The 16,239-nt window shown below is 42.7% G+C and overlaps 1 protein-coding gene across 2 annotated transcripts; it reads left to right on the top strand.

The window, feature by feature from the left end:
• Positions 1 to 320: 320 nt before the first annotated feature.
• Positions 321 to 9,899, top strand: prox3 (prospero homeobox 3). Of its 2 annotated transcripts, none has more exons than XM_066681810.1 (5): positions 321 to 441; positions 4,127 to 5,721; positions 6,280 to 6,387; positions 7,265 to 7,465; positions 9,005 to 9,899. In XM_066681810.1, exons 2-5 carry the CDS (start codon positions 4,141 to 4,143, stop codon positions 9,191 to 9,193), a joined length of 2,079 nt encoding a protein of 692 aa, XP_066537907.1. In that variant the 5' UTR covers positions 321 to 441; positions 4,127 to 4,140; the 3' UTR covers positions 9,194 to 9,899. The 2 variants fall into 2 exon arrangements, with proteins under 2 accessions (XP_066537907.1, XP_066537906.1); XM_066681809.1 differs by lacking the exon at positions 321 to 441 and adding an exon at positions 2,285 to 2,373.
• The last annotated feature ends 6,340 nt before the right edge of the window (positions 9,900 to 16,239 follow it).

Below are 16,239 nucleotides of genomic sequence, written 5' to 3'. Positions count from 1 at the left end.
AGACTGTCACATTCTGCTACATGAATATTTATAGTGTAGCAAATGATGCATATGCTCATTTGATTTGGTGTTGTCTTTTCTTGCCTATGGTCTGCACGGGCACCACTGTGCTGTGTCATTTTCTATTTCTATCTGACCTTTGCTCTACTATTATTTTTTTATGTCTATTCAAATGTTTTTGTTTACTCAGATCTCTGGTTGCCAGCTCTCTTTATTAAAAAGGCTTTGTGTTACATTTCTTGTTTCCATAACAACAGTGGCCGCTGGTCATTGTGGGCTGGCTGGCTGGTGGAGAACTACTCTGAAGTGGGGGAACAGGAGTGATCTGACAGTGAATATGAGTAAGGGGCAGGAGAGACAGAGAGAACGAGATGGACAATTCTGTCAGAGGAAGAGGCTTTGCTTGTCAAAGCACAAGGTCCCAGTGAAGTGTATCTTAAGGTATCTTCAAAGTGAATGTCACAATAATGGTGTTTTTAAAAACAACATTTGGAATAACTGTCCAAAATGTGACTTAAAATCTGTCAGCCGCATTAAAACTATATTAGTGTCCTTGTCATCATCAAGCTGCATTTTGGTAGTAGGATAATGATACTGCTCTCCAGTAGGCAGTGAAACAGCCTGGATTAACTGCATTAACCGCAGGATCAAACAGTTTATGATTGGTGGAGATCCCTTACTGGATATTTACCCACCACACACACAAGAGAGAGAGAGAGAGAGACCATGAGTTTGACCCTGTATTTAAATCTTTATGGGGACCAACAGATTAGAGAACAGACCATTACAAAAACTGGCAGGCCAGCTCTGCTGTAGGAGTCAGGCTGGACACTGGAGTTTATGACAGGGCTACATCCGTTATGCCCAATATATCACATCCCCTGCATACAACAGCAGGAAATAAGCGAAGCATGTGCAGCTGAAGGCAAATAGGGCTCTGTGAGACCTTTCTTTCCTACTGCAGTTAGACTGTACAGTAAGTCCCCTTACTGCACAGACTGACTGATCCTGTTATCTGAACTATTAATATACACTGATCGTTACTGTACCTGCTGCGTTTATAAAAACTTACTTCATTCTTCATATTAAAATAATGAGTTCTCTGTGCCAAATTAACAAGGACCATCCAGACTTCTATTAACAAAAAGTGCAAATCGTATATCTTTCCTGATATAGTGGTGCATCAGTACCCACAGAACGTGTCACTGAATATGTGTGAAGGTATCACTGGTGAGGAGGAATCATAGAGATATATCCTATCATTAAGGAGTTCTATCATAAGGAAGTCCATGGTTATTTCAGCAAGACAATGCCAGGCCTCTTTTGGCACATGATACAACAATGTCTTTGTGTACTACCTGACTACTTGACTGATCTGCCTCCAATGTCTCCCATTATGTCAGAAAAATAAGCAAACATTCTTCTTGCACTACTACAACAAACAATTAATATCCTCAGTTCCCAAACAATTAGAACGTATTATTAAAAGGAAATGTAATGCAGCAATTAGGGAAATTGTCACAAATGATTTGGAGTGTTGCAGGAGAAAATCCTTATACAGCTTATAAAATTAGGTTGGTCAGGGAAAACATTGAAAAAAATAACAAATCTCAGATTTATGTTTTAATCGCATTTGTACTTGCGTTCCAAGTTTTATAGAAATGGGTTTGTAATAGTAATAATAATAATAAGTGTTACTTTATTAATCCCTTTGGGGGGGGGATCATCATCTTCATCATCATTATCTTCTTTGCCGCTTAATCCATTTCAGGGTCGCAGACAGTCCCTTTAGGAAACCGAATCTCTGAATTTGACCCATCCATAGTGGTGAATGCACACACACGATATTTAGGGGAAGACAGCATGAACTAGCGACTTTCAGCTCTGTAAGGCCAACGCTGCCTCCCACATTAAAAGGTTAATATGACATTACAACATTGACTTAATAACTAATCAGTTATATGATTTGGAAAATTGTTTTAAAAAGGCTTTCAAAATAACTATGGTATCTTTATTATATAAAACAAAATTAAACGTAAAATTACATTTTATTCTGCAAAAAAAAAGTTTATTTTTAGCTTGATTATTAAAAACATAATAATAGAATAATAGATCTATAACATATATTATCGTAGCATGTATTACATTTATTATGTATCGTCATTTATATGTTGAGTAAAGGAGAATACCCCACACCACAAAGTAGAAATACAAAGAGGTGTGTGTGTGAGCGTGTGTGTGTGTATATGTGTGCGCGCGCGTGCGCGCGCTCCTCGGCGCGCCGGACAGAAGGATCGGAACGGTGTGGACACAGAAATAGAGAGAGGAGAGGAGCGGAGAGAGCGGGACTCGGGCTCCGCGGACTGCAGCAGGGTAAGGGCTGTTTCTCTCTTACTTTCAGCTCTTGGTGAACAGCAGCGTTTAGTGCGTCCTTCAGAAAGCGCTCGGCTCGGTTCGCTCATCTCTGAATATGCGACACACACAGCGCCACTAGATTACGGCACTAGGCTGTGGCACTAATGCAACACTAAACAGCAGCAGTATTACTCTACACAACAGCACTAATACAGCGCTAACACTACAATCCCAGCACTACACGGCAAGGCTAAAACAACACTAATGCTACATTATACTACACAGATACATGGCATTAATACAACAATAAAACTACAACAGAACTTACTCTACATTACAGCATTGACACTACAGCACTAATACATTGACACTACTGCAGTACTAATACAGCACAAATCCTAAATAATGCAACACTAACACTAAATTACAGAATTAACACTTAGCAGTAAAACAATACAGTTCCAACAAAACACTGCAATATGTACACTACAGCACTTACACTAGACTACAGCAGTAACACTGAACTACAACACTTCAGCACTAACGCTAGTCTACAACACTAATGCAACTCTAAAACGAGACTGCAACACTAACATTTGAACATTAGTACAATGCTAAAAGTACATAACAACAGCAGTCTGCTCAACATTAGACTACAGCACTAATACTAGACTACACACTTGAAAATGATGGTTCTTCAAAAGTTCCTTTGTTATGAAAATGCTATAGAACCCTGAACCATTGAAGAACATTTTGCTGGATTAAATGGTCCTTTGCATCATGAAGGGGTTCTTCAGATTGATGGGGAATGTGTTGTAGATTGTTCTATATAGAATGTACATAGCACGTTTTACCTCCTTCAATTTGAATGAACCCTTCATGATGCAAATAACCATTTAATCGAGCAAAATGTTCTTTGAGTGTTCAGGGACCTATATAGCACAATTTTGAAGAACCATCATTTATTACAACATTAACATATCAGCACAAAACAACAGGACTAAAACAGCACAAACACTACACAACAGCTCTAACGCTCAATGCTACACAACACTGCAATACAGCATTAATACACTAACGTTAACACAACACTACCATATCACAGTGAAGAAACTTAATCCAGTACATGACTGTAAACTACACTCTCTGGTGATAATTACTGCAAATCCACAATAATCTACGCGCAGGATGGACTTATCCCTCCACGCCAGATAAACAGCTTTACATTCAACTAATAATCACATGCTGCCATCTGTGACATTTTGAGAAAATTATAAATAAAATCATAGCATAATGTCTGGTAATCTGATTAAAAATGTTTGAGGCTATTTCTGAAAGTGCCTTTCAGTTTTACATCTCTAACCTTCCATCATCTCCTTATGTATCTATCCTTCTATCGTCAGCCAAACCAGAGGCAAAAGTTGAGGTGATGCAGCTTTGTGAAACTCCATGCTTAGAGTTTGTGCACTATAGTAATCTCACTAAAAATATTTACTCTTTCTCACCTTCTCTGTGTTTGTGCATGTGTGGGAGAGAGAGGGAGAGGGGGAGAGAGAGAGAGAGAGAGAGAGGGAGAGAGAGAGAAGGATGAGGGATATTGAGTCAACAGTCTGAATAAACAGTGGCTACAGCTGTCCATGAGCTGATAACGCACACATGCAGAGAGAAGAGACGCAGAGAGATGATGATGCCGACAAAGATAACAAAGGGGATAGTGTGTGATTTTAAAATGCTGACAGGATTTCAGACCAATTGTTGTCTTTTGATCCAGAACCCCAGGAAGAGATGGATTCCACATCAGATCTTTTCCAGCAGCAGCAGTCCCACCTCTCCTTTGACCTGTACACTCGAAGTCCACTGGAGTCCACTTCCACTGGCTCCAGTTACCCAGCTAGTAGTCCAGCCACTTACCCCATCATTTCTCCACTACTACACCCCAACAGTGCCTCTCAGAGGTGGGGTGGATATAGGCAGAGACAGTGTGGGTTCCCTGAGTTGCCAGACGGCAGAGAGGACAATGTGGATGTGTCGGGTGGGAGAGCTACAGAGGGGATGAGCCAAGTATCATTACCCAGACTTGGTGAAAGGAGAAGGGTCTCAGTTCCCGAGTCATGTGATTGGAGCCAGGATGTTGCAAGAGTGAAGAGGCACAGAGTGGACAATATTCTGAGGAGAGATGGCGAGACGGATAGTGAAGGGCCCCGGGGAAGACGAAGAATCACAAGCCATGGCCTACTTGAGGATAAGAGTGGAGAGGAAGAAGCAAGAAAGAAGGAGAGCAGGGAAGGAAGGCGGAGGCAGCGGCATGAGCTGAAGCTCCAGCTGGAGGAGACCAGGGGAAGACTGCTGGAGCTTCAGCGCAAAGTGTGGAGAGCATATGGGGAACAACAGCTGGAGGACGAGAGAGATGGTGGAGGAGGAGCAGTAGATGAGGATGGAATAATAGACGAGGTACCTGAGATGTTCTCTGAAGGAGAAGCGGATGATTGTCCAGATAGCGGTCTCTCCCCTGCTGTGTTTGCTTCTATAAAAAAGCAGGAAAAGCATGAAACTGGCCAGGATGGGAATTCTGAAGAGTTTCCTGAAGAGGACATGGACCTGGATGTTGAGCTGGACGGAGAAGGTGTGTGGCTGGGCTGTAGTTTGGTGCAAGGTGAATGGGAGAACACAACTGGCAATGAAAAAGAGAAGTTTGCTCAAGCCCTCAAGCAGGAACTGGCCAATGTTGTGGCTCGGGTCATCGACAGGGTGGTCCGCCTATATTCTGAAAGTGACCACTCATCCACCCCAGCTACAGTTTTCACCCAAGAGACTCCTGTCGGTAGGGTATTAGGTCCAAACCCAGGAAAGAAGCCAAGGCTCGAATATGGACCCAGTGCCCTTCTCCCTGGAGGGGCACATGCAGAGCAATCAGAGGCACTGCCACTGGTGGCAAAAAAGCTTCAGGATAAGAGGAATCCTCTAGGTCAAGGCAAACACAAGCACTCCATGATCCCTCCACAAAACCCCGGCCTACCTTTCCTACCCCAGCCACCTCTCCCTGCACTGTTACCTCCCAGAAACAAAGAGCCTTTCCTGCCCTCCTGTCCTCCGAACCCTGCTCCGCTCCCCCTACCTCTCCTGCACTACACCATGCAGCACCTCTTCACTCGCTCTCTCTCCAGCATTCCCCTCCACAAGGATGGCCTCTCCAGTGAACCCTTCATGGAATTTCGCTCACACAACCCCTCATTTCCACCCCTGCCACCACTGCTGGCCCAGTTAAACCCCGCTCTTGCTGACAGAGGAAGGGAGGAAGGGATGAGAGCAGGAGGTGTCGGAGGGATAGACGGAGGAGATGTGGCTCTCTATCTCGGTACTGGAGCAATATCCTTTCATATATTTATATATCATTCATATTATAATTCTGATGTTATCTGCTTTATTTATGATTATGAGGTTTGTTTAATTTGGTAATGTTTTTTTTCTTTGTATGGAGCCTGCACAGCATGTATTAATAGATGCCAAATATTCCTATTGATCAAAAAGGTTTTCTGGTGTTTGTTTAGTGGTGGTTTAAGGCACAAGAATGCATGAAATATTTTATTACATTTTATATTTTATATTTATTGTGCATTACTATTCAAATTAGTATATTTTGACTTATCTTATTATCTTGGACTTATCTTAATTGTGATTGGTTTAAGACAGTGATGATAATTTAGTTTGTTTTTCAATATAATGCTTGAAATTTACAAAATTATTTGTCAGCAAACTTAACTTTATTAAATAGATATAAACATATGTACAGTCTGCAAATACTTGCCAAAATATCAGTTTTTGCAGCATGAAAAACTGTATATTTTCACATATATTTCTGTATCAGTCCCTCTTCTAATGGTTTAATCAGCTGTACTGTAGTCAAATCCCCTTAACTCTCTAAACTCTCAGGAGGGTCTCTCTCCATGCCATCTAAAGAAAGCCAAGCTGATGTTCTTCTACACACGCTACCCCAGCTCCAACACCCTCAAGACTTACTTCCCTGATGTCAAGGTGCTTTTTTGTAATCACTATAGGAGTGTGTTCAAAACAAAGTTACACTACTGTGAAAAATGAAATACATTTTCAAGTAAAGTTGTCAAAATGAAAGGTCTATAAACATATTATCGACATGAGCTTATTACGGTGATCAGATCATAATCCATTTAGCATTTACATGTTTCCAGGGCAGCTTCTACCAGAAATTTATTGGATCTTTGTCCTGCACAATATTTGGATATGGAAACCTCATTCTATACACTCGATCGCTTGCCATCATCTTAGCAACAATGTGAGGCCAGGAACACTGTATTATTGAAAGGTGAAGGTGGAACTACATGATGGCAGGCCGTGTTTGTGGAACCACTGTATTGTGTGTATAAAGACAAATCTGAATGCATTTGTATACACATATGTGATCTGATCACAATACATTTCTACATACAGAGATCTAATCAAAATTCAGTTATACAATTAAAAATTCAGGTCCAATTATGAAATATTTACACATAACTGTAGATCCAATCACAGTGCATGGCTGCCTTAAGATTAGGATTAATTACATTAATCCATTAAATTATAAATACATTAATCTTTTGTAATGCATTAATAGACTACATCTAGATACAGGACACAGTTTAATGCCAAAAGGCAAACAGGGCCATGGATAATTGCTGCAACTTTACTCAGTGAAATAAATAAGCTGATTATTACCTTTTTCACTTCCTGTTGAACTGTTCTTTTTAAGGGCAGTATTGACGTAAGCTGAAAATGCTATATATAGCAAAATGCTATATACTAAATGTTTCCAGTGGAGTCTAAGCGAGTATCCATAGGTCATGCATTTTGCATGAGTCATTATTTAACTTTGCCATGTGTGTCCTCCCCGCAGTTCAACCGCTGTGTCACCTCTCAGCTCATCAAGTGGTTCAGTAACTTCAGAGAGTTCTTCTACATTCAGATGGAGAGGTTTGCTCGTCAGGCAGCTCGTGAGGTTCTTCCTGCAGCCAGAGAGAGGGCACTGCGCCTCGGACGAAACTCAGAGCTGTTCCGCATCCTAAACATGCATTACAACAAGAGCAATGACTACCAGGTTAGTTTGTGTGTGTGAGATCGTGCCACTCCAAAGGTGTAAATGGTCAATTGTTCTAAAGCTCGGAATTACTATCATATTAATATATTCTGCTATTTTATATACAATAATAACATAATTCATTTTTAAGTACATCACTGTGCAAAATCATAGACCAAACTTTTATTATTATTAATAAATATTTGGGTGGCACAGTGGTGCAGCAGGTAGTGTCGCAGTCACACAGCTCCAGGGTGACTGTCTGTGAGGAGTTGGTGTGTTCTCCCCGTGTCTGCGTGGGTTTCCTCCGGGTGCTCCAGTTTCCTCCCACAGTCCAAAAACACACGTTGGCAGATGAATTGGCAACTCAAAAGTGTCCGTAGGTGTGAGTGTGTGAGTGAATGTGTGTGTGTGTCTGTGTTGCTCTGTGAAGGACTGGCACCTCCTCCAGGGTGTATTCCCACCTTGCGCCCAATGATTCCAGGTAGGCTCTGGACCCACCGCGACCCTGAATTGGATAAGCGGCTACAGATAATGAATGAATAATAAATATTTGTTTTTAGTTTTATATTCTAATCAGCCTGGGTCTGGTAAATTAGTTCTGGTAAATACCTGCATTAGAAAAAGAGAGGGAGGATTTTTTTAAATTATTTAAATTGATTTAAAGAATTCCCTCATCAAGAAACAATATTTGCAAAATCACACGTGCCATGATTATTGGCGCCCCTGCTTTTTAATCCTTTGCCAATAAAACAGAACTTAGTCTTTTCATTTAACATCCAATAAGGCTTGAGAAAACCCCACACAGGATAGGGTAGTTGCTTGAATGAGTGATAGTATCTCTTTAAAGACTACCAATGCCAGTGACTTAGACAAAGCTGTCTTTGTGTTGGTCCTATAGCCAGGAGACTGTGAGTTTGATTTCGGGTAATACCTCAGCAATCCGTGGCAGGACGTCCCCCTGACCTGAGTGTGAGACTAACAGATGTGGCCAATTTGGACTTAACAAAGCCGTCTCTAAACATGTTGTGTTCTAAATATGCTGTGGCGAGTTAAATACGGATGGATTTGATATCGCACGTTTATTGTATGTATTTTATATTTTAATAATTTACTAAAATCTCTATGTATAAATATTTATATCCGAATTGATCGCGTGTTCTCCCCGTGTCCGCGTGGGTTTCCTCCGGGTGCTCCGGTTTCCTCCCACAGTCCAAAAACACACGTTGGTAGGTTGATTGGTGACTCAAAATTGACCATAGGTGTGAGTTTGTGAGTGAATGTGTGTGTGTGTCTGTGTTGCCCTGTGAAGGACTGGCGCCCCCTCCAGGGTGTATTCCCGCCTTGTGCCCAATGATTCCAGGTAGGCTCTGGACCCTCATAAATGAATGAATGAATAACTGCAATGTAAGAAAATTGTTAAACCTGTGAAGTTTCTCAGGGCTAGCATATTAGAATAATTGTACACCAGCCATACATTTGGCTTTTTAGTTTTAAAAACATGAATAAAATTGATTGTGTGTGTGGGCATATGTGTTAATATGCCTATTTTTTGTCCAGGTGCCAGACAGGTTTGTAGAAGTGTCTGAGTTGGCTCTTAGGGAGTTTTTCTCTGCAATCCAGAGTGGACGTGACGCTGACCCCTGCTGGAAAAAGTCCATCTATAAGATCATCTGCAAACTGGACAGTCCTGTGCCTGACAGCTTCCGCTTACCAGGCTGCCCCATGGACACACACCGCATGGTCTGAGACCAGTTTGGGCAGCCACACACACACACACCTCATAGTTTAAGGATTAATGTTGGCACACACACAGACACAAACAACACATAGCACAAGTAGGTTACTGCAAACACACATGGATTGCCTGAGGATCAGTGCTGAAAAATTTCTCTCTCTCTCTCTCTCTCTCTCTCTCTCTCTCTCTCTCTCTCACCACACACACACAGACACATTCTCTCTCTCTCTCTCTCATACATGCTCACATACCTGCTAAATATCATTCAGGCTCTGACTGGAAGCACACAAAACTATTAATATAATCAGAAGTGCGAGCAGTATCTATGTGATAGTGGTTTGTTGCCTTTCCAGATCCAATGGAAATAAACCCATATGACACTAATTCAGAGGCCAGATGCCTTGCTGAATGTAAAACATTATGAATAGGTGACTGAAAAGTGTTAGAACTTTGGTAGTACTGTTCCAGAGAGATAAATATTTGGAGATATTTAAAATGTTGTTTTTTTTTTTCTATTTACCTGTGGAATCCTTATTTTCATGTAATTATCATGAAAACAAAGCACTTACCATTTGTGGGCCTATAAACTGGCTTTTCATTGTAATTTTATACTCCACTTGCTTGTCATGGTGTTTTGCATATTAAATGTTTATTTCATAAAGATTTGAGACTACAAAACAAAGTGTGAAATTTTGATGTAACAGTGCTACCCGTAATAAAAAGTGATTGTTCAAGCACTTCAAGAGTAGCAGTAATCTATTATGGAAATGTATATAAACACCTCTAAAGCTTACAGATTTTATGTAACATTTATATTCCATGCAAGGACCCATTAAAGGAGTGTGTGTGTGTGTGTGTGTGTGTGTGTGTTCCCTTAATAAATCTAAGCACCTGACAGGCAGGCTAGGTCAGTTCAGGGCTCTGGACTGACAGCTTCATGCTGGCAGTTTGCCCTTTGCTCCTGGAGCCAGTTCGCACGTGATTCTATGCAAAAAACCATGAGCTGAACTATAATACTTCTAGATAACCTCCCTACTTTATAAACATTCAGCCAGAAATTAAAGTTGAATGTCACTTATTTTTCACAATTTTTGCATAAGTAATTGGCTATTTAGAATGAAATCCTTAGTTCTAGAAATGTATACACTCAGTATTCTTAACAGTGATTGCTAAATGAGCCAGATGTCTAAAGCATTTAATGACTGTGAAAACAAACTACATTTATTATAAACTCTATTTACACTGTTTTACCACTGTTTACTATTACTGGTTACTATTAACTGTTTCACACAAAACCATTATGAACTTGCTTATCTTTGTTTGAAATATACATAAAATGTTAAAAATACATGGAAATTTCCTGTAATGTTAATATGTCATGTAATGTCATGAATATAATTAACGGACAAAATCAGCAATCAATTTGACTGAATTAATTATATAGATATATTGTGGTTGGTGGTATGCATGCATTTTTCATTATTGCATATTACATTTTTTCATTCTGTTGGTGTCAGTATTTTGACAACTCTACTGCTCACACTTGGACGTGTATTTCTACTACTCACCATAATACCAACACTGCCATACTACTGTACACATCCATCCATCCATCCATCCATCATCCACCGCTTATGCGGGTCCAGGTTGGGAGGGAAGCAGTATGAGCAAAAAGACCCAGACCTCCCTCTCCGCAGACACTGCTTCCAGCTCCTCCGGGGGTATACTGAGGCGTTCCTAGGCCAGTCGAGACATGTAGTCTCTCCAGTGTGTTCTTGGTCTTCCCCAGGGCCTCCTCCCCGTTGGACATGCCCGGAACACCTCACCAGGAAGGCGTCAGGGAGTTATCCAGACCAGATGCCCGAACCACCTCAACTGGCTCTCGATGTGGAGGAGCAGCGGCTCCACTTTGAGTCTCTCCCAGATGTCTGAGCTCCTAAGCATCTCTAAGGGAGAGTCCAGACACCCTGCGGAGAAAAGTCATTTCAGCCGCTTTTACCTGCGATCTCGTTCTTTCGGTCACTACCCAAAGATCATGACCATAGGTGAGGGTTGGGACGTAGATTGAACAGTATGTTTGCTTTTCTGCTCAGCTCTCTCTTCACCACAACGGACCAGTACAGAGCCCGCATTACTGCCGACGCTGCACTGATCCGCCTGTCAATCTCCCACTCTACCTTTCCCTCACTCGTGAACAATAAGAGGTATTTGAACTCCTCCACTTGAGGCAAGATCTCACTTCTAACCCGGAGAGAGCACTCTACCCTTTTCCGACTGAGTACCATGGACTCGGACTTGGAGGTGCTGATCCTCATCCCTACCGCTTCACACTCGGCTGGAAACTAGTCCAGCAAGAGCTGTAGGTCATGGCTCGATGAAGCCAACAAGACCACATCATCTGCAAAAAGCAGACGGGATCCTGAGACCACTGAACCTGACACCTTCCGCCACTTGTCTATGGCAAGAACTTTTTTCCATAAAAATTATGAAAAGAACCGGTGACAACGGGCAGCCCTGACGGAGTCCAACTCTGACTGGAAACCAGTCGGACTTACTGCCAGCCATATGAACCAGACTCCTACTCTGTTTATACAGGGACTGGATAGCTCATAGCAAAGAGCCCAGTACCCCATACTCCCAGAGCACCCCCAACAGAATATCCCGAGGGACACGATCGAATGCCTTCTCCAGTTCCACAAAACACATGTAGACTGGTTGAGCAAACTCCCATGCACCCTCCAGGATCCTAGCGAGGGTAAAGAGCTGGTCCTGTGTTCCAAGACTGGGGCGGAATCCGCATTGTTCCTCCTGAATCTGAGGTTCAACTATCAGTCGGACTCTCTTCTCCAGTACCCCGGCATAGACCTTACCGGGGAGGCTGAGGAGTGTAATCCCCCTATACTTTGAACACTCTCCGATCCCCCTTCTTAAAATGGGGAACCACCACCTTAGTCTGCAAGTCCAGAGGCACTGCCCTCAATGTCCACGTGACGTTGCAAAGGTGTCAGCCAGAACAGCCCACTACATCCAGAGCCTCGAGGAACCAGAGGCAGTACTCATCCACCCCCGGGGCCCTACCGTCAAGGAGTTGTATACTACCTCAGCCACCTCAGCCCCAACGATAGACGATCCCTCCCTGTGATCCCCAAACTCTACTTCCTCTGTGGAAGACGTGCTGGTGTGATTGAAAAGATCCTCAAAGTATTCCTTCCACCGCCTAATGATGTCCCCAGTTGAGTTTTGCCAGAATCATGGAAAGTCATTTTCCATGTACTCACCAAACTCATCCCACACCTCACTGACAGCCGAAGCCGTGAGCCGCTTGGCTCCTCTGTACCTGTCAGCTGCCTCCAGAGTCCCTTGAGCCAACCAGGCTTGATAGGACTTTTTCTTCAGCTTGACAGCCTCCCTTACCCAGGGTGTCCAGCACCGAGTGCGGGGATTGACACAGCCACAGCTCTGTTCAGCCACCTCATCAATGGAGGTCCGGAATATGGCCCATTTAGACTTAATGTCAACTGTCTCCTCCGGGATGCAGTCAAAGCTCTGCCAGATGTGGGAGTTGAAGATCTCTCTGACAGGTTCCTTTGCCAAACATTCCCAGCAAACCCTCAACACACGTTTAGGCCTGACAGGTCTGTCCGGCATCCTCCCCCGCCATCTGATCCAACTCACCACTAAGTGGTGATCAGTTTACAGCTCAGCACCTCTCTTCACACAATATCCAGAACATATGGCCGCAGGTCCGATGATATGACTATAAAGTCGATCATCAAAATGTGGCCTAAGGTATCCTGATGCCAGGTGTACTTATGGAAACCCTAATGCTCAAACATGGTGTTCGTAATGGATAAACTTTGATGGGCACAGAAATCCAATAACTGAACACCACTCGGGTTCAGATCAGCAGGGCCGTTCCTCCCAATCACACCCCTCCAGGTCTCACTGTCATTGCCCACATGAGTGTTGAAGTCCCCCAACAGAACAATGGAGTCTCCAGCACCCCCTCTACGGTCCCCAAGAAGGCCAGGTACTCTGAACTGCTGTTCAGTGCATAAGCACAAACAACCGTCAGAGCCCTTTCCCCAACCCGAAGGCGCAGGGAAATTACCCTCTCGTCCACTGGGGTAAACCCCAACGTACAGACGCTAAGCTGAGCACTCCTGCATTACACATTTCATCCTGGGAAACTCCAGAGTGAAAAAGACAAATCTTATAGATCACTCTTTGTATGACCCCTCACCTAGGACCAATTTGCCTTGGGAGACGCTACAAGGGGTTATTGTCCCCGACAACATAGCTTCTATGCTCACGCAGGCACGCAAACCTTTTCACCACGTGGTGGTGTTTATCCAGGGAGGGGATCTGTACACATACTCACCATAATATCAACACTGCCACACTATAGTACACATACTCATCATAATACCAAAACTGCCACACTACTGTACACATATTCGCCATAATACCAACACTGCCACACTACAGTACACATATTCACCATAATACCAACACTGCCACACTACTGTACACATACTCGCCATATTACCAACACTGCCACACTACAGTACACATACTAACCATAATACTAACACTGCCACACTACAGTACACATACTCACCATAATACCAACACTGCCATACTACTGTACACATACTCGCCATAATACCAACACTGCCATACTACTGTGCACATACTCACCATAATACCAACACTGCCACACTACAGTACACATACTCACCATAATACCAACACTGCCATACTACTGTGCACATACTCACCATAATACCAACACTGCCACACTACAGTACACATACTCACCATAATACCAACACTGCCACACTACTGTACACATACTCGCCATAATATCAGCACTGCCACACTACAGTACACATACTCACCATAATACCAACACTGCCACACTACAGTACACATACTGGCCATAATACCAACACTGCCAAACTACTGTACACATACTCACCATAATACCAACACTGCCACACTACAATACACATACTCACCATAATACCAACACTGCCACACTACTGTACACATACTCACCATAATACCAACACTGCCACACTACAGTACACATACTCACCATAATACCAACACTGCCACACTACAGTACACATACTCACCATAATACCAAAACTGCCACACTACTGTACACATACTCGCCATAATACCAACACTGCCACACTACAGTGCACATACTCACCATAATACCAAAACTGCCACACTACTGGCCATAATACCAACACTGCCACACTACAGTACACATACTCACCATAATACCAAAACTGCCACACTACTGTACACATACGCGCCATGATACCAACACTGCCACACTACAGTAGACATACTCACCATAATACCAACACTGCCACACTACTGTACACATACTCGCCATATTACCAACACTGCCACACTACAGTACACATACTCACCATAATACCAACACTGCCACACTACAGTACACATACTGGCCATAATATCAATATTGCCACACTACAGTACACATACTCACCATAATACCAACACTGCCATACTACTGTACACATACTCGCTATATTACCAACACTGCCACACTACAGTAGACATACTCACCATAATACCAACACTGCCACACTACAGTGCACATACTCACCATTATACCAACACTGCCATACTATTGTACACATACTCACCATAATACCAACACTGCCACACAACAGTAGACATACTCACCATAATACCAACACTGCCATACTACTGTACACATACTCACCATAATACAAACATTGCCACACTACTGTACACATACTAACCATAATACTAACACTGCCACACTACAGTACACATACTCACCATAATACCAACACTGCCATACTACTGTACACATACTCGCCATAATACCAACACTGCCATACTACTGTGCACATACTCACCATAATACCAACACTGCCACACTACAGTACACATACTCACCATAATACCAACACTGCCATACTACTGTGCACATACTCGCCATAATACCAATACTGCCACACTACAGTACACATACTCACTATAATACCAACACTGCCACACTACTGTACACATACTGGCCATAATACCAACACTGCCACACTACAGTACACATACTCACCATAATACCCACACTGCCACACTACAGTACACATACTGGCCATAATACCAACACTGCCACACTACTGTACACATACTCACCATAATACCAACACTGCCACACTACAGTACACATACTGGCCATAATACCAACACTGCCACACTACTGTACACACACTCACCATAATACCAACACTGCCACACTACAGTACACATACTGGCCATAATACCAACACTGCCATACTATTGTACACATACTCGCCATAATACCAACACTACCAAACTACAGTACACATACTCACCATAATACAAACACTGCCATACTTCTGTACACATACTCACCATAATACCAACACTGTAATACTATTGTAAACATAGTTGCCATAATACAAACACTGCTTTACTATTGTACACATACTCATCATAATACCAACACTGTTATAGTATGGTACACATACCCACCATAATGCCAACAATGCCACACTGCTGTTCACATGCTGACCATAACACCAACACTGCAATGCTGCCTTAAAATGGCTCCCCCATAATAACATCACTATCCCATATAGAGTTAAATATACTCCTCATTATTACTAATAGTCCAATCCATTCACAGTTGGACACATTGTTAATCTCACTGCCCATGCTTTGTCCAGCATGCAACCTCATGAAAATGTTTTCCCATATTCTCATAAAAAATGCTATCCCTTTTTTTCTGGAGTGAGGATTTAGGCTGCTCTATCCTCCCTTGATGATAATCCTAATCACATGATTTTTATGAACTCGACACCCTTGCATGCATTTCCATACTGTGTGTTTGTGTAAGAGAGAGAGAGAGAGAGAGAGAGAGAGAGAGAGAGAGAGAGAGAGAGAGAAAAAGAGTGACTAGTGTACACTTTCTGTTGCGCGCGTTCGCCCATGTGACTAGTGTACTCTTGCTATTGCGCGC

The sequence above is a fragment of the Hoplias malabaricus genome, chromosome 9 (assembly GCF_029633855.1).
Source record: "Hoplias malabaricus isolate fHopMal1 chromosome 9, fHopMal1.hap1, whole genome shotgun sequence".
NCBI lineage: Eukaryota > Metazoa > Chordata > Actinopteri > Characiformes > Erythrinidae > Hoplias > Hoplias malabaricus.
This window is presented reverse-complemented; position numbering and strand designations above follow the sequence as displayed.

Coding starts and splice junctions, on each gene's coding strand:
- prox3 (XM_066681810.1), top strand. CDS start 4,141: ATGGATTCCACATCAGATCTTTTCCAGCAGCAGCAGTCCCACCTCTCC. Junction 5,722..6,279: donor TCTATCTCGGTACTGGAGCA/ATATCCTTTCAT, acceptor AACTCTCTAAAC/TCTCAGGAGGGTCTCTCTCC. Junction 7,466..9,004: donor ACAAGAGCAATGACTACCAG/GTTAGTTTGTGT, acceptor TTTTTTGTCCAG/GTGCCAGACAGGTTTGTAGA.